The 18,367-nt window shown below is 39.6% G+C and overlaps 1 protein-coding gene across 1 annotated transcript; it reads right to left on the reverse strand.

Annotated features, from left to right (window-relative positions):
- Window positions 1-329: 329 nt before the first annotated feature.
- On the reverse strand, window positions 330-17,732 carry LOC135073813 (bifunctional purine biosynthesis protein ATIC). The gene is made up of 11 exons (XM_063968014.1): window positions 17,656-17,732; window positions 12,883-12,993; window positions 11,970-12,186; window positions 10,734-11,009; window positions 9,537-9,649; window positions 8,712-8,935; window positions 7,888-8,136; window positions 4,808-5,029; window positions 3,967-4,144; window positions 2,679-2,839; window positions 330-2,131 (listed from the first exon to the last, which is right to left on the reverse strand). Exons 2-11 carry the CDS (start codon window positions 12,902-12,904, stop codon window positions 2,012-2,014), a joined length of 1,782 nt encoding a protein of 593 aa, XP_063824084.1. The 5' UTR covers window positions 12,905-12,993; window positions 17,656-17,732; the 3' UTR covers window positions 330-2,011.
- Window positions 17,733-18,367: the final 635 nt, after the last annotated feature.

The raw sequence follows: 18,367 nt of genomic DNA on the forward strand, positions 1-18,367 counted from the left end.
CAAAGAGTTTCTCTTAGGCTTTATCTCATTAGGGGTTATATGTAGGTATACGTGCATGCATTTAACATTGTTATTTTAATAGCCGGGCTTTATATTCAAAATTTCTGTAAAATAGCTGCGTATCATTTAATTAATGTGTATGTTATGCACAGAGCACGTAATAGATGTTATGTACAGCTGTAGGTACGCTTATTACGTATGTTTTTTTGCTATACTCGATTTAAAATTTTATTAAGTATAAAAAATAATGTGTTATCAGAAACTATGAACTCCCTGAAGTCCCGATACTGTGAAATACTCATATATTTTTTACATAAATAAAACACGTGTTAAGGTTCCAAAGAAATGTATATTTTCAAAATACTTTAATGCAATCTTAACAATAAGGCACTGTGTAAACAACAATCAACATCAACAATTTATTATACATTTCCAAAATAGTTCATCTTATACATAGATAGCACGTAATTGCATATTAGAATGTTTTTATACGTATAAAACATGTCATGTTTGTAACATGAAGAACAATATTACAACTTTTATTAAAAAATTAATTATAGGTATGGAATGTTAGCTTTATTGGAAGAGTGGTTACTAAATGACGCTTATAATAATTATTGATTGAAACCGCCTTATTAAGCAGTTCGTTTTTTCAAGTTATTTATAATTGTCAAAATATTGATTGAAACTTCAGTGGGTCTAGACAAAGTGCAAATTATAATCGCAAACCAGTCGAAAAGTGGTCGAAAAGCCCCTTTTTTGTATGGAGTTTTGACGGATTCGATTTTTGATTCAATCAAAAAGTGCGTTTTGTCTAGGGGGGCAGTATATTCTTCATAGTTTCTGCTCAATCAAAAAAGCGTCGTTTTGTAAGATAGTTTGTGTGTGTTTTTGTTCATTTTTATGGACGCTCACAAAAATCATGTATAAAATGCAAGTCTCTTGCTAGCTTTACTTTATAAAAATACTAGCTTTCCGCCCGCGGCTTCGCCCGCGTGGAATTTTGTCTGTCACAGAAAAACTTTATCGCGCGCGTCCCTGTTTCAAAAACCGGGATAAAAACTATCCTATGTTCTTTCCCGGGACTCAAACTATCTCTATGCCAAATTTCATCAAAATCGGTTGCGAGGTTTAAGCGGGAAAGCGTAACAGACAGACAGACAGACAGAGTTACTTTCGCATTTATAATATTAGTTGGGATAAGTATAAAATGTATAAAGTTCATTAATTATATAATATACTCTTAATAGATATGAGATTGTAATTCGAGGTTTTCAGATATCTTTGTTGTATTTTCTTAAAAAAAATAATCTTAAACATGTCACAGCATCCGGGATAGAACAAATTCGCTTGGCTTGCTGTGATGGCACGGATTCCTTCGTTATAAAGAACGATACGAGATTTCGCCTTAACCTCCGACAAAGTGAAAAAGTATATCTTTAAATTTTAAACCTAATAACAAAAGATATAAAGTTCATCATAATTATGGCAGATGATGTGCTGGAGTGAACTTATAATTATAATTTAACACAATAACAACAACCAATAGAAACTATCTACTTTTGAGTCACGACAAGTGTCTGTTTAGTTGCCCAAATATCCAAAGGCATTATTCTAGGTATGTCTTTACTTATAGTTATGATTACAATCCTAAACATAGTAATAATCGTGACAGAATAATTTCAGGATCACTTTACGGAATAAGCACATGAAAAGCGCTGGAGTTGGTGATGTAGAAATTAAACTTAAAAAATATATATTATGACAGTTGTAATTTCGAAATCCCTTCGAAGTAACTATGTACTTTATAAAACATCGGTAAGGTAGCAGGAAGGCGTTGGACGCAGGCCGCTACCAACCGGCAACATGGAATACATTGGGGCAGGCTTATGTTCAGCAGTGGACGTCCTATGGCTGAGATGACGATGATGATGATAACGCCAAAGCGATGGGATTTCGAAATTACAGCTGTCACGTTTTGACACTTGGGCGGATTATTGCAATAAACATGTTAATGGTGGAACAATCGCAGATTGGTGTGCGCAAGTGTGATCTTGTGTTCGTTGCACGCGTCGATCACTTCCTTGTCGTTGTTCGAACCGGCCGGGCTGCCGATGTACTCCACACCGCACTGTTGGAAAGACATTATTTATTAATGTTTATTGAACAATATACTTCGATAAGTACCTAACTTATCATTGTAGACTATTTTTTATGGTTAAATTTCATATTGCTTGCTTTTGTAGTGTAATGGTTCCGACACAGTAGAATAGGACCACTCCCACACTTCCAGCAGATATCGTAATTATAGAGATAGTTACGTGAACCTCTGGCCCGTCTGGCCAGCGTAGGGAGTGTAGGCCGAATCCTCCATTCGCCTGTGATACATTTGAGAAGGTCATCGTCTTCTGGATTATTATGGTGAACCTAAGCTACTCCTAAAAGTTAACGGGAAAAGTGCGCCCCCTTTTGAATGTCAACTGATGTCATAGCTGCGCTGTAACTATGGCGGCGTAAGTGGTTCTCATTTACAAGGCGCAGGCAGATCGTAGAAAAGACCTGACGATGTTAAAATTTTTAAGAGCGCTATAGAAGCTTGCACAGGGCGTATTTGCTTGCACTAGTCCTTATAATAAATAAAATGTATAACTTTATCTTCTCTCAGCAGCAAAACTGACCTGCACAGCTCTGTCAATGTTATCCCGGAATGGGAAGAAGGCATCTGAGGCGAGCGCCACGCGGTCCATCTTCTGTACCCAGTCATTCCGCTCTTGCTCCGTTAACGGCGCCGGCGGATTCTCGAATAAGGCGTTGAACTGATCCAGAGGTAGGTCGGTACCTGGAGGAATTTCAATTCATAAATTATGTGCATTACAGGAAGTTTTTAATATTACAAAGACAGACTTTGAGATATTACAATGTAGTAAAACACGCCGTAAGGATTGATTTAACACCGGTCTGCTGCATGTATGGGATCTACGGCTGGACCTGTGCAGTGTACCCTAGATCTATGCAATGAACCCTGGACCTGTGTGGTAGACAACACATATAGCCACGGTGCCGTTGACGTAATTGTCGATTCTGTTGGACACCATCGCGTGGCTTCAGCTTTAGTACACGAGGGTAGCGCTTCATCCACCTTGCTGCCTGCCAGCCACGTGTAGTGAACCCTGAACCTATGTAGACAGCGCACGTACCTATGATGCTAGTGACGTATCTGTCGAAGACATCAGCTCACGCGAGACGCCTGCTAGCTGCGTCCAATGGGGACTACGCTACGGCTGGACCTCTTTAGTGTGCCCTGGATCTGTGTAGTGTACCTTGGACCTGTGTAGTGTACCCTGAACCTGTGCAGTATACCCTGGACCTGTGTAGTGTATCCTGGAAGTAGTCTCACGTACCCACGGTGCCGTTGACGTAGTTGTCGACTCCGTTAGACACCATCGCGCGAGATACACCGGCGCGCGGCTTCAGCGCTATTACGCGAGGGTGACTCATCCAGACTCATCCACCTTGCTGCTTGCCGGTCGCGTGTAGTGTACCCTAAACCTATGTAGACAGCACACGTACCCATGGTGCCAGTGATGTATTTGTCGAAGACATCAGCGCACGCGAGACGCCTACTAGCTGCCTCCAATAGGAACTAGGTTACGGCTGGAGCTCTACAGGGTGTTAGGTAAATGGGTATATGAGCTGACACTAGCCCATGTTAACATGGGCATATAAATGGTATGGTGAAGTCAGAAAATTGATATCTTCATTTTAATTATTTTAATTTTCATACAAATCGGATTTTATAAAATTTATTTTGTATGAAAATTTAAAAAAATAAAATGATATCAAATTTCTGACTTCACCATACCATTTATATGCCCATGTTAACATGGGCTAGTGTCGGCTCATATACCCATTTACCAAACACCCTGTATAATGGACCCTGGCCTTGTGCAGTACAGTTTCACGTACCCACAGTGCCGTTGACGTAGTTGTCGACTCCATTGGACACCATCGCGCGAGATACACCGGCGCGTGGTTTCAGCGCTAACACGCGCGGGTGGCGTCTCATCCACCAGAGCGCTGCCTTGCCGCCAGCCAGTCGCGTGCAGTGGATGCGAGATTGTTGGCCCGCGCCGATGCCTATGACCTGTCGAGATTATCGCTTTGTAATACACTCTACGGCTGGTTTTAGTGTCACGCGGACCGTCCGCTCCGCACGGCCAATCTGCATGAACTTCTAGGGAGAGTTTTAGAGTAATGCGGTCCGGAGGAACCGCTCCGCTCCCTAGCAGTTCATACAGATCGGCTGTGCGGAGCGGTCCGCACTGACAGTCCGCGTGACACTAAAACCAGCCTACCTCGAATTGCTGAGTCACGAACATTTATGGACAGGCACAATTATGTGCAGCGACAGTGACACACCAGTTCCGTCTCCCGCGAGGGGTCCAAAATGTTTTCTGCGGTCTGAGGAGAAGTTAACCAACTTGAATACGTCATGTATGTGCCGCAAAGGCAGGTTAGGACCGCGAAGAATGCGATCGGCGAACAGCGATCTTCACCCTAAGTTACCCTTACATACGAGTATGTATGGGTTCGTTCGTTCGTTCGTTTCAGCCAAAAGACTTCCACGGCTGGACAAAGGCCTCCCCCAAGGTTTTCCACAATGCACGGTCCTGCGCTGCCCGCATCCAGGCTCTTCCCGCGACCTTTACAATATCTTCGATCCACCTAGGGCCATGGGTATGGGTACAAACACCATAATTTCGGTTCTTTACTTTCAAAATCAATTACTGTATGGACGTGGACGTACCTGTCCATCCCTAGCGTAACACACTGAGTTACTCTGAGTGTACTTGAGAGCAATCGTCGCAACAATGAGATCTCGCGTCGCGTTGTCTGGCAAATTCTTCTTGCTGGTCACGACGTTGCTGAAAAGGTCCTTGGTGATCTTGGCGTCGTTGCGTCTTTGCTCCAGAGTGAGGCCGAAGATCGTCTTCTTTTCAATCAGGTCCGGCTCGTAGGATGGGTCCATCTGAAAGATAATGCTGTTGAACATATCCTAAAAAAAACTATCATAAAAGATACAAAAAACATGAATTTCTAGCAATTGTATAGTATAGAAATCTATGGGCCATTTGAAACGACATTATTAAAATCAGAAAATAAAGAAATGTTGAATGTGTCACAACACAGTTATTTGTTTCCAGTTTGGTTACGACATTGCACGTTTAACCTATACGAAAAGTAATATGGTTTGGTGCTTCGCCCGCTTAGTGAGGGTTTTCGCGAATGAAAAATCCGCCAGATGTCAATACGTAGACGCGAGGTCCAAATGCTGCATGATTGGTTATTTTTGACATGACATTGACAGATATGTCAAAATCCACCAATCACGCAGCAGTCAGACCTAGAGATGTGCCGCTGAGAAAGTTCTCGTTCCCGGCAATATTCCCAGTGAGAATATTCTCGAGAACCGAGAACGCTCCCGGGAATATTCTCAGTGTTCTCGACAGAATGCATTTAGTTTTAATTTAAATTTTGTTGTTTATATGTGATATTATCTGTAATGTTTTGATGTTTTATTAACTGGGCGTTAAGACTAGTCGTTATAAACAAGGCATGAAACGTGTGAGTGAGATATTGCTGTATTGCTCACTCTTTTCGTGGCGAACGCGTACCGCGGCTTTAGGACTCGGCTACGGTATTTGAACATCAGTGTGCCTCTGAGTTTTAAGGCCCTTGCCACCCTGGCGGATTGCAAGCGGATTCAAAGTGGATTTAAAGCGGAGTGGCTACGCGACGGAGAAGCCGCGTGAAAATATCGTAAAGCTTCCCAAAGGCTGCCCAGCCGAGCTGGATTCGATGATTGACTTTTTTTTCGAAGTTGGACCTACCTAACTGGACTGTTTGTCCCAGGTATACATTATTGTCAACAACCTCGAGTGTAGAGTCTCCAACTTATAGAGGAGTGGGTGCAACACGGTCTTTAGACATGATTTTTAAATCTTGTCCATGTTCATTTTGAGACCCACTTGTTAAGAGACTGTTGAGGCCATCGAGCATTGTGCCTAGATCTTCCACGATCTCAGCCATGACTACGATATCGTCTGATGTCTGGGTGATGTACTCGCTTTTGATATTTATGCTGAATCCGCTCCAGCCCAGAAGCTTGAAAACATCTTCCAGGGCGGTGGTGATGACTTCTCCCTGTCTCACCCCTCGCTGCAACTGGATAGGTTTCGGGTCCTGATCTTAAAACGGACTGTCACTGTGGCGTGTTTGTACAAGCCTTTCAATTCTTTAATGTATCAATAGTCAATTTGGCACAGTTGAAGAGACTGAAGTACTGCCCATGTTTCAGACGAATCGAAGGCTTTCTCTTAGTTCACAAACGCAAAGTGGCTGATTATACTCCTTGATCTTCCGTATAATCTGCCGTTGCGTATATTATTATGGTATATGGTAGTTACTAAAGCCTTTTTGGAAACTGGCTTGTTCGGGGGGCTGAAAGTTGTCGAGCCTGCTAGCGTGACAATTCGTAATGACTATCGAAAACAGCTTTTAGACATGGCTCAGAAGCGAATTGGGTCTATAATTCTTCAACAAGGTTTTGTCATCTTTTTTGAAGAGGAGTATTACCATTCTTCTAAGTGTCGGATCAATCTAGCTAGCACTTATTTTCTATAAAAATGTGTCAAATGATCCGTCAGACAGGCTATCCACAACTTATCCAGAAGTGGCGAAACAGGCCCTTACTAAGCGATTGTGAAATATGCCCTTAATGTCAAATAAGAATAGTTTAAAAAACTAATAACACGCTTTTAATTACTAACAGCACTAAAAAGCCAAAAATCATCAGGACCCTGGACATCATCTAGCATTAAAGTGCTGGAAAAGACAAATCCAACGAACCCAAACTCGATGAGTTTCCACCATTTCGTTTAGGAGTTCCTATGGCTACCTCCTGACTCCATCATTAGGACCCTGAACATTATCTAGCACTTAAAGATCTCGAAAAGATATCCAATGAATCCAAACTCCATGGTGATTCCGCCGTTTCGTTTAGGAGTTCTTTTGGCCACCTTCCAGTCCCATCATCAGACCAGCTGGTACCACAATATTGTATTGTCATTTCTAATCTACATATAATTGCCAAGTTTTATGATGATACAATACTTAGAAGTGCGTGTAATTCAGATTCTAAGATTCCATTACATAGTTAGTTACATACACGACGACCTAATAAGAGCGTGTTAAAAACTAAAAAATGGACAGTTACATTATTTAATTACGTGTAAAAAGAAATTTCTGTCATCTTACATTATCATTAAAATGACATTTCACGACGAAAAAAATAAAATATAATAAAGGTGCAGTTGCCAAGAATATAGCCGAGAAAGTTCCCGAGAATATTCTCGGGAACACTGAGAATATAGCCTTTCACTGCAAATAGAGTGTATTGTTTAATATACACTTATCTATTGACTTAATTTAATACTATTTTACTTAAGAAAGTTTGTTTATTTCCATTTGATAAACATGATTCTCAACCTTTCTCACTTAGGAGAACGCTCCCGGGAACGCTCCCGAGAATATTCTCAGTTGAGAGAGCGTTCTCGGGAACGGCACATCAATAGTCAGACCCCACATCAACGTCCCGCCATCTAGCGGGTCTTTCATTCGCGAAAACCCTCATTGATCCTTATCATTAGTCCGGTCACTGGAGTTGTTATCTAAGCTGTTCAGGCCTAAGAACGTGGTCGTGTGCAGTCAAAAACACATCAGACTATACATTTTTGTTGCAAAATGGACAGGCTATTTATGAGCTATGTTTAGCTTAACGTACTGTCGTCTTTACTTAAAATTAGTAAGCCAGTCAAACAGAATTACCTGCAACACACAGTAGCTGCCTCCCTTCTTCTTCTTCAAGAGTTCCATCGCTTCGGGCGTGTACCCGGGCGCCACGATGCCATCAGAGACTTCCCTGGATATGATCCTGGCGGTGATTTCGTCGCAGACATCCGAGAGAGCGATGAAGTCGCCGAAGGAACTCATGCGGTCCGCGCCGCGCGCTCTTGCGTATGCGCAGGCAACGGGCGAAAGTTTGGGGAGTAAGTCGGCTACCATGCAGACTGAAGCCTGTAGAAAACATTTGAAAATTGAAAACCTAGAATCGGTGAAATTAGGGATAAGCCCGTATCGCTTCTTAACCGACCGAATGCCGAGATTCCAGATACGAAAGTAGTTGTCGTGTCTTGATCATTGCATTCGTTGCTAAGGCACATGAAAGGTTAAACAGTTTAAAAAATTTGCACTAATGTAGTAGGTAAACCAACGATGTTTATCGAAAACGGGTTTTATTACTTTTTGGAGCATTTTTTGCTGAATCAGCTATCCAGACTGAGACAGTAGGTAAGCAAATAAAATATGTCAATCTCAACGTTATTAGCATTTGCTACTTTGTACTTATAATACGAAGGGAACTGAGTTTACTGTAAGATCATACCATAAAGTTAATATTCCGCAAGGTTCGTTCGTTCGTTTCAGCCAAATGACGTCCACTGCTGGACAAAGGCCTCCCCCAAGGTTTTCCACAATAAACGGTCCTGTGTCCGCAAGGTATATTAACTTAATACATAAAGAACTTTTGGACAAATTTTTGTATTTTTTTTATGCAGGCCTGACCTATTGAAAATGACATTGACTTTTATTACCTCTTCCTCAGTCAAAGGTAGACCAACTGCAGCGCCGGCCGGTGAAACGTGTTTGAAACTCGTGGCAGCGGGCAGGCCCAAGGCTTCCTTCAGCTCCTTGACCAGTTGCCACGCGTTCAGAGCGTCACACAGGTTGATGAAGCCGGGAGATCCGTTGAGGGTGGTCAGGGGAAGACGGTCGCGGGTCGTGAACACTTGGGCTGGCTTTTGGTGGGGGTTCATACCTGGGAAATTGAAGTATAGTCATTTAGGTTGAATACAATAACTTAGTTGTAGATTTTCTGAAAAGATCACTTCTGTTGACAGACAAAATACTAAGTATGTTGACCACCCAACTAAAGATATTATAAGTGTAGGCGCACACTGGGCGACAGCTCGGCGTCTTGACGCCTATTCTTGTCAATTTCAAATATTAGCTTATCTCTGACGCCAAGTGTGCGAAGCTTTGAACTTATGAAATTGACGGCCGCAGCCTGGTCGTCGCATCTAAGTCGCCGAGCTGTCGCTTTCGCGTGTTGCCTAGTGTGCGCCTCTACTAGCTGCGCGTTGTATTGGGTTGGGTATTTTTTTTAGATGTACGTATAATCCCGGAATCCGGATACAGTATAAAATCTCGGGAATATTGTTGTCTGTATTCTTCGGAATATTACTTAGATTTTTAACAAGCACAAAACATTTTGCAAAAAAAAAAACAATGCTAGTCTTATCAGCCAAAACCCTTACCCTTTCAAACAATGATGCATTTAATCAATCTTTCCAGGATAGGTACCTATGCATTGTTACAGTCAACTTTTATCGTCACAGTGCATTATCCTCATTACTCACCGTATCTCAGGGTCAGTTGCGCCTGGCCGGCGGAATACTGCTTGCGGAAGTAGTCCGAGATAGCCAGGTCGTATTCCGACGTGTGCGTGAACGCCTTCAATGCCAGCCTTTGTCTACAAAAAAGCGTTTATTGGTTACATAACACAGTTCTTGTTACTATAGTTTTTTTTTTAATCAAGGATAGGTATTTTGTCGATTTTGCACGTTAACTGTTAAGGGTATGGGATATCTGTCCCGACCCCCCTCGTATGAAAAAATATTTTGCGACCGTTTGCTTTGTTTTTCATTCGATTTCGAAATCTATCAAACTTTACTGTTTTTTTACTGAGGTAATTTTTACGACCTCTCGCGACCCCTTTATACATAGATAGATGCTGTACTGGAGGGTCGCACCCACAGGTTGAATAACACTGTTCTACATCATACAGCGAAATGGTAACATTATCAGTCGACTTTCACTTATTATGCTGTTGAAACTTTCCTAAGTTTGCGGTTTTGATCAAATTACCGACACAATTTGTATATCTGTAGTAAAATTGTAAGTACGTATTGAAATCTACGTAGACGACGTCACGGGAAATTACCTTTTTGTCATATAAATAGGTATAGGAGCGTCACTCCTCCGATGTCGATGTTTTCTACAGCATCAGCTATGGTCATGTCGGGCTTGGATACCGTCTGGATTAATGGATACGGGTGCCTACCACCTCTGTCCTGCTTAGACACAACAACTAACCTTGTCTCTAAAGAAATCTGATGATCAGGAGTTTCTTTCAGCTCCTGAATGACCTTGTCATAGTCAGCAGGGTCGCAGACTATGGTCACTCTATCATGATTCTTAGCAGCCGCGCGGAGGAGCGTCACTCCTCCGATATCGATGTTCTCTACAGCATCAGCTATCGTCACGTTGGCTTTGGGAACTGTCTGAACGAACCACCTTTGTCCTGCTTATACACAACAACTAACCTTGTATCCAACGAAGTCTGATGATCAGGAGTTTCCTTCATCTCCTGAATGACCTTGTCATAGTCGGCAGGGTCGCATACTATGGTCACTCTATCATGATTCTTGGCAGCTGCCCGGAGGAGCGTCACTCCTCCCGATATCGATGTTCTCTACAGCATCAGCTATCGTCACGTTGGCTTTGGGAACTGTCTGAACGAACCACCTTTGTCCTGCTTATACACAACAACTAACCTTGTCTCCAAAGAAGTCTGATGGTCAGGAGTTTCCTTCAGCTCCTGAATGACCTTGTCATAGTCGGCAGGGTCGCACACTATGGTCACTCTATCATGATTCTTGGCAGCTGCCCGGAGGAGCGTCACTCCTCCGATATCGATGTTCTCTACAGCATCAGCTATGGTCACGTCGGGCTTGGATACCGTCTGCACGAACGGGTACAGGTTGCAGACTACCACGCTTATCATGTCGAACTTCTGACGCTTCATGTCGGCCTGGTCGGAGTCTGTAAGCCTGAGAACAAAGTAAAGTGATGTCATCACCAGTCTGCCATAGTAATACCAAAGAGAATAGCATTTTGTTCAGGATGGTGGGTAAATATGGCTTTAAGCTTCAACTCTAGGCCAATGATAGTTCATCCGACCTGTCATTGGTCTATGATCGCGCCTGGGATGGCGATCTGCACGTGTTGGTGTGATTGAAGCATTAATCAAGGAATTGGAAAAAAAATTGAAGCATTCGTGAAATAATAAAGTATATGTAACAAACAATAAATAAATACCTAAAAACAAATCTTCAATACTTTAATGATAATGATGAAAATCGTACGATAAATTTATCTGTCTGGGACGTCATTCGTTTGTTATTAACTAAAGTTTATCAGTATTTTGTATTGAAGATACCTACCTTAAAAATAACCAGTTACCAAGAGTGTTGTGAAAAAAAAAAACAAAATCTATTATGTAATAAAGGTCGTGGGAAGCACCTGGATGGGTCATTGTGGAAAAACTTAGGCCTTTCGCTGAAACCAACGAACGAACTATTAAAGTTAGAAGGCTATAAAGATCTTTCGTTCGTTCGTTTTCAGCCGAAAGACGTCCACAGCTGGACAACGGCCTCCCCCAAGGTTTTCCATAAAGACCGGTCCTGCGCCGCCCGCATTCAGGCACCTCTCGCGACCTGCACCAGATCATCGGTCCACCTAGTGGGGAGGTCTGCCCACACTCGTCTTCCGGTTCGTGGTCGCCACTCAAGAACTTTCCTGCCCCAGCGGCCATCAGCCCTTCGAGCTATGTGCCTGCCTATGAGATTTTAGCGATTCTGCGGGCTATGTCAGTCACTCTGGTTCTCCTACGGATCTCCTCATTTCTAATTCGATCACGCACGGAAACTCCGAGCATAGCACGCTCCATCGCTCTTTGGGTGACCTTGAGCCTTCTTTGTAGCGATATTTTTATATTATTTTTAAATTACCTGGCCAGGATTCCACCATGCACAGCAGGGTGGAGCGACTTGACGCGTCCACCGAGCATTTCCGGGGCTCCAGTGATGTCCGACACGTCGAGCACTTTGAGCCCGGCATTGCGAAGAGCCGTGGCAGTGCCGCCGCTGCCCACCAGACCGAGGCCGATGTCGGACAGGCACTTTGCAAGCGGCACCAGGCCTGTCTTGTCTGATACGCTGAGAAGAGCTGGAAAGGAAATCAAAAGTTAATATTCGGTTCTGCAATCTCAATATTAATATTTTAAGGGCGTGTATAGACGGACCGGGTAGAAAACGGGTCGTGTACACACGTCCATATTAGTTTTTCAGGAAGCCTGATAGAAAAAAGGCCTGCAATGCATTTTTTTCCATTACTTTAAATTTTCTTTAAATATCGCTCTTGTATTAAAATTGATAAAAATCTGTTACGTCTTTTCGTGATTCGACCCACGTATTGTAGTCCCGATTCTTAAGGTAGGTAAAGATAGATTTTGAAATAACCAAATTGAAAAACTATTAGTAAGGTATAATTAGGCTGGCAACAATCTTTAAAAATATTACACAGAAAACTAATCGCCAGCGAAGTTTGCGAGGCAGCAAACATTTAAAAACGAATGTGTTAAAACGTTTTCCCGCGGATATACCTATTAGGTCTGTCTTGAGTGAGCAGTGAATAAATTAGGGTAGATTTACTTTTAGAATAACCATCGAACCAACTTAGTGTTCAACACTAGTACTTTTGATTTGAGGGCAGAACAATTTTTTTATTATTTTTTAAATTTATACTTACAGTAAAACCAATACAGTAGAGATTTTATAGGCTTACGACGTAACATAATCAAGCAAAATTAAATGGGAATTGAGATAGCTTGTTATGACCCATTAAAAGAGATATTTCACTCACCTAACTTTCCATTGGCGGCCATGTCTGTTTTATTGAACTTGCGGCGTTGAACTGTGTGCCAAATATAGTTCTCTAGCTGATGTTGTCTCGGTTGACCTCACGCAGGGGTTCCTGATAACACGACGACGTTTGTTGGTTAACTGGATAATATGTTTAGGGTTTCTCGTTTCTCTCTCACTCGTTTCGTGTCATTTTTTTTAAATTAAAATTCTTAATAGGGATGAAGACTGGGTAATTAAATTGAAATTCTATTTAGTCCGTCAGACAGGTAATAACAAAATTTTGGACACATATTTTTGAATTTTTTTCATAATCGAATAGTACAACTACGTAACTGTATTCATATGAATATAATATTGTACGCCCATAGCTGGGCACCGTTAATCAAATAGTTAACTTCGTTAATCGTTAAACCGTTAATAAAAAAATTAACTTCGTTAAACGTTAAAACGTTATATTTCGCAAGACTTAACGCAAGTTAACGTTAATCGTTAATCCGTTAACACATGATAATAAAACGAAAAAAATAATTGTAAGTATGCAAGGTTCAAATAATTTCGTAAGCTTGTATCGCGCATGGAATTTATTCCTCTTTTATGTTTGCGCTACAAGCTTTCGAAATTATTTGAACCTTGCATAAGTACAATTATTTTTTTCGTTTTAGTACAACTGCATTTCAAAATAAAAGCTTGTTTTAAAAAAGTTCTATTTTATTATAATGTTATTTTACACTTTTTAAGGTTCCGTAGTCCTGACAAGGAAGTAAGGAACCCTTACAGTTTCGATATGTTTGTCTGTCTGTCTGTCCGAGGTTTTGCTTGGAAACTATTGGCACTAGAGAGCTGTAATTTTGTGGAGGTATTACGACAAAACATGTAAAGTGGGGATGATTTTTTTTTCATCTTCTACCACATCGTGTGGGGTATTTGCTTTTGAAATGGATTAGGGGTTTCTAAGACTATTTTTCGATTTAGGGATCTGTTTGCAAATTATTAAAGTTTAAAGTGCCAATTTTTGTTCGAGTAGGGCGTCCCCCCCCCCTCTAAAAACTAAACTGTTGGCTTGAAAAATTGGAAAAATTTGTAATAATACTGCTTTTTATGAACTTTCAAGGAAAACTATAACGGTTAAGATACATCAGTTCATTTAAAAGTAATAGTCATTATTGACTCATGTATTATAAAATTTCTTAATCAGTAAAAATTCCTTAGAAGAAAATATGAAAGTGACTTTAGTTAGATGAAGTAATTGATTGCTTCTGAAATATATTGTGGTAACGACGGACAACTACGGAACCCTACACTGCGCGTGCCACGACACGTACTTGGACAATTTAGCACCAAAGTGCTCGAAAAGACAAATCCAACAAACCCAAACTCGATAAGTTTTCACCGTTTCGTTTAGGAATTCCTATAGCCACTTCCTGACTCCATCATCAGAACCCTGGACATCATCTAGTACTAAAGTGCTCGAAAAGACAAATCCAAATCCAATGAACCCAAATTTGATGCGATTCCGCCATTTCATTTAGGAGTTCCTATGGCCACCTCCTGACTCTACCATCAGACTAGGTCAATAGTACCATAACATTGCATTGTCATTGTATTTACATAAGTATACCAAATTTCAGCTCAATCTGTTGAGAAAAACTGGTCTTAAATTCAGTTGCAAGATTTGTCCCACAAGTGAAGTCAATATAAAGCTTGTAAATAAATAAATAAAAAATAGAATTTTCTTATATCGTTATATATCGTTTCGTTAGTGATATGGTTACAAAAACTGTTGTTTTGGCTTCTGGAAGTTCTGGAAGCCCGAACGTACTTGTCAGAACACATTTTTCTAGCGTTTTTCAGCGTGCCTGCTGTATCTTTTTGGTAAATAGTAGGTACTGGATTAACGATTAACGGACTTAGGATAATTTAACGGAAGTTAACGAGTCCGTTAACATTTTTCAAAGTTAACTTAAAAGTTAATCCGTTAATAGAAATGTTAACTTCGTTAATTAACGATTAACGGATTAACGAGTTAATGCCCAGCTATGTGTACGCCCAATCGGCAGGTTATAGCGGTTGTGAACATTTAAGATCTGTGTTATTGTATTACCTATAACTAACACAATAAATGACTGTTTGATTTGATTTGATTACAGTGGGTCTAGACAAAGTGCAAATTATAATCGCAAACCAGTCGAAAAGTGGTCGAAAAGCCCCTTTTTTGTATGGAGTTTTGACGGATTCGATTTTCGATTCGATCAAAAAGTGCGTTTTGTCTAAGGGGGCAGTATTATACTGAGTTGAAATGTCACATGACGTCACTTTTGAGTGAAAATTCTACTCAAGCGTGACGTAACGCGCCATTTCAACTCGATGTAGCACTGTTATTATTTAATTAAGAAAGAAAATAAAAAATAAGAGTCTAATATTTTCTAATTATCTTGATGACGGACAAATAATTGAAATTTTGTCATCTAGCCTATTGTATGTAGGCCCTTTTAAGGGCACTTATACGTCCTAAACATAGCGTGCCCTATCACCACTTTCTGACATCATATTGGCTGGTGCTGGGATGAAGTGGCAGAAGAAAGTCAGTCACCTTTGTCAGCCTAAGAGGCTTTGTTACAGGAAATACCACTTACAAGATAATTATGTAATAAGTTTTGAAATTGTACTTGCATAGGTAAGCATTTTTTTTTAAATTATTATCATAAAACAACCTACAGCTTCCCATAGATAACACATAAAGGAAGTAAGGTATCGAAAAAAGTTTTAGTTACAGGGGTTTTAGGTAAAATTTGTATTAACAAAATGTACAACATCATTTCGAAAAACGTAAGAATTACCTGGCCAAGAATTGACCTTGAAGACTGTAAAAATATCACACCCTGTGTTATTACACTCTTCAATAGTGCCACTTTTAAGAATCTAATTCTGTGAAGAATTGTTTATAATAATGTATGGAAAACTCTTCCTTACTTAAGGGAAATTAGTTATTCTAACTTAAAACATTACAAAAATACTGGAGAAACTGATTCATTAAATTTTTTAAATAATAAAAGTGACAGCCCTAAAGATGTCTACGTAAAACTAATTATGATGTAAATAATATTGTTGTTGCTGTGAATGTCGTAGTTTTGGACAAATAATAACATATTTAATTGCTATGTGTACTTAGAATAAATAAAATCAAGAATTGTACATTTTATTTTACCATTTTTTATTTATTTAATTTAGTTTATTGGTAAATAAACAAACAACTCACATTAACATAGTTTTAGTTATGTACGTAGTAAGCCTTTAGTTTTTTTCTACTAATATCTATACTACTAACATTATATATAAATAATATATAAAGCTGATGAGATTGTCTTTTTGTTTGCTTGAACATGCTAATCTCAGAAAGTACTGGTCCAATTTGAAAAACTATTTTTATGTAGGATAGCCCATTTAACAAGAAAGGCTCTAGGCTCTCTGACATCACCCTATATTCTGTGACCCTACAGCCAATAGAGGCGGAATAGTAAAATGTAGCAAAAACAGGCAAAATTATTAAAATTATTTTCATGTGTTGCGGCTTGCGGGCACTGCCAATGAGTTTATGTACTCATTTTATTTTTAAAATTTATTTTCCCTATTATTAAGGTGCTTACCCAACATTGCAGTAACATCTACAATGATCTTAAAGTAAATTTTCAAGATACTGTAAGATCCGACTGTAAGATGAAGTACATAATTATAAAAAAAGCTTATAATTTAATAGCATAGCTTAGTATAAACAAATAATCAAACAAATACAAATACCTAAATGCATAGTTTATTAAAGCCTAATTAAATGATGAAAAACAAACATTCAGATTCCCGTGTTAGTTCTACGGTGGAGTGGAACTGTTCAGTAGAACTAAAGAGAATAAAGGGAATACTTAAAAGATCAAGACTTCATTCATAATCCTGTAATTTTCTTTAATCTCTTTTTAGCATGTATAGCCTGACCAGGAACATAAAAACCCTGGCATAGAGGCGCTTCAATTGCATTTGATAGTGCAACACTGAGTACAGTCGTACATGTGTTAAATTAATAGGCTAAATTTATGTATCAGGATTCAGGATTACGGGCTAATTTGATATTTTCATAAATTAACGAAAAATATTATTAAAGGTAACCTGGTTTAAATAAATTAAATGAAACCATCAATCGAGCTAGTAGGATTTATTTTATTATTCATCAATAATCAAATTCAGAACTTGAATATTCAACTGCAATGTCTGCTCATGAACTCTTCAAACTCGGTACTTCTTTCCCAATTCCATAAAATTCAAAACTTAGAAAGTGACAAAAAACATTAAAATAAGTAGTTGAAACAGACTACAGCTAATTTTCATAGTGGACTGTACTATACGATAAACATGTCAGTCAATTTGACAACCTTTGTCGGAAACATTATTCAATGAAAATATTGTCCGAACCCTTAGTATTTCTCTTCGACAAATACATTAACACATCGTGAACCACTTTTCTTTCACGACTATAAAAATATTTTAGCAATTTAATTCACAAAATCCATTGCAAACATTTAAAATAAAGTTTGTTTACACTTTGACAACAATAGACTGACATGCAAGGTGACATGTCAATGAAGTTTTCAGTTACTGTTGCCATTAAAAGAAATTAGTACCATTAGTTTTCCGCAACATGGCGAGGGTTTTTATGTTCCTGGTCAGGCTATAAATAATTTCGGCTTATTTATTATTATTTGAATCACATGGTAAAAAAACTAACCTCACACACCACGACGAAAGAAAGAAACACCGCTTGATTGTTTAAGTCAGTCATTGTCAGTATTTGTCAGTGTCAAAAAAAATTCAAAACAAATAAGTAGTGATGTGCAGTAAATATTTTCTATTGATGCTCGATATCACAGTTATTAATCCCGGTTTACGCAGAAAATCATTAGGCATACACTCATTTGGCATGCATTCAAAACTAATAATTATGTAAGGCAGAATCATCTTTAGGCATAACTTTAATATCCCGAATAATTAAAAAGCAGAACCATCATATCGCAAAGTTCTTAGTCAGAATCGTCTTTTGGCATACTATTAAAGGTAAAATGTTTATTCCCCTATCGCATTATTAAGGGATGTAGGGATGAGGTGGAGGGAGAGAGGGGGATAGGGGAACTCCCCCTCGGAATGGGGGAGATCAGAAACTTAGTTTCTGAAAAAACTGAAAATTAAATTTTTAAGGTTAAATTAAATTATTAAATTTTTTGGGTAGTTTTTATTGCAAATCAACTATTTAAGTATGCGCTCGGCGGCCGCTGCCGCGGCACGTTCGCTTCGCTCGCTCGCTCACTCGCCTTCACGCTGTGTAAGGTCGCAAGTCTAACCTAACCTATAGCTTTGTTGTCCAACAAGTTTTTTAAAATGACCTTCGTTGGTATATTTGAAGACTAGATCATGCTGATCTTACGCTGAGAAAAGGACGTCTT

Source organism: Ostrinia nubilalis, chromosome 8 (assembly GCF_963855985.1).
Source record: "Ostrinia nubilalis chromosome 8, ilOstNubi1.1, whole genome shotgun sequence".
Lineage (NCBI taxonomy): Eukaryota > Metazoa > Arthropoda > Insecta > Lepidoptera > Crambidae > Ostrinia > Ostrinia nubilalis.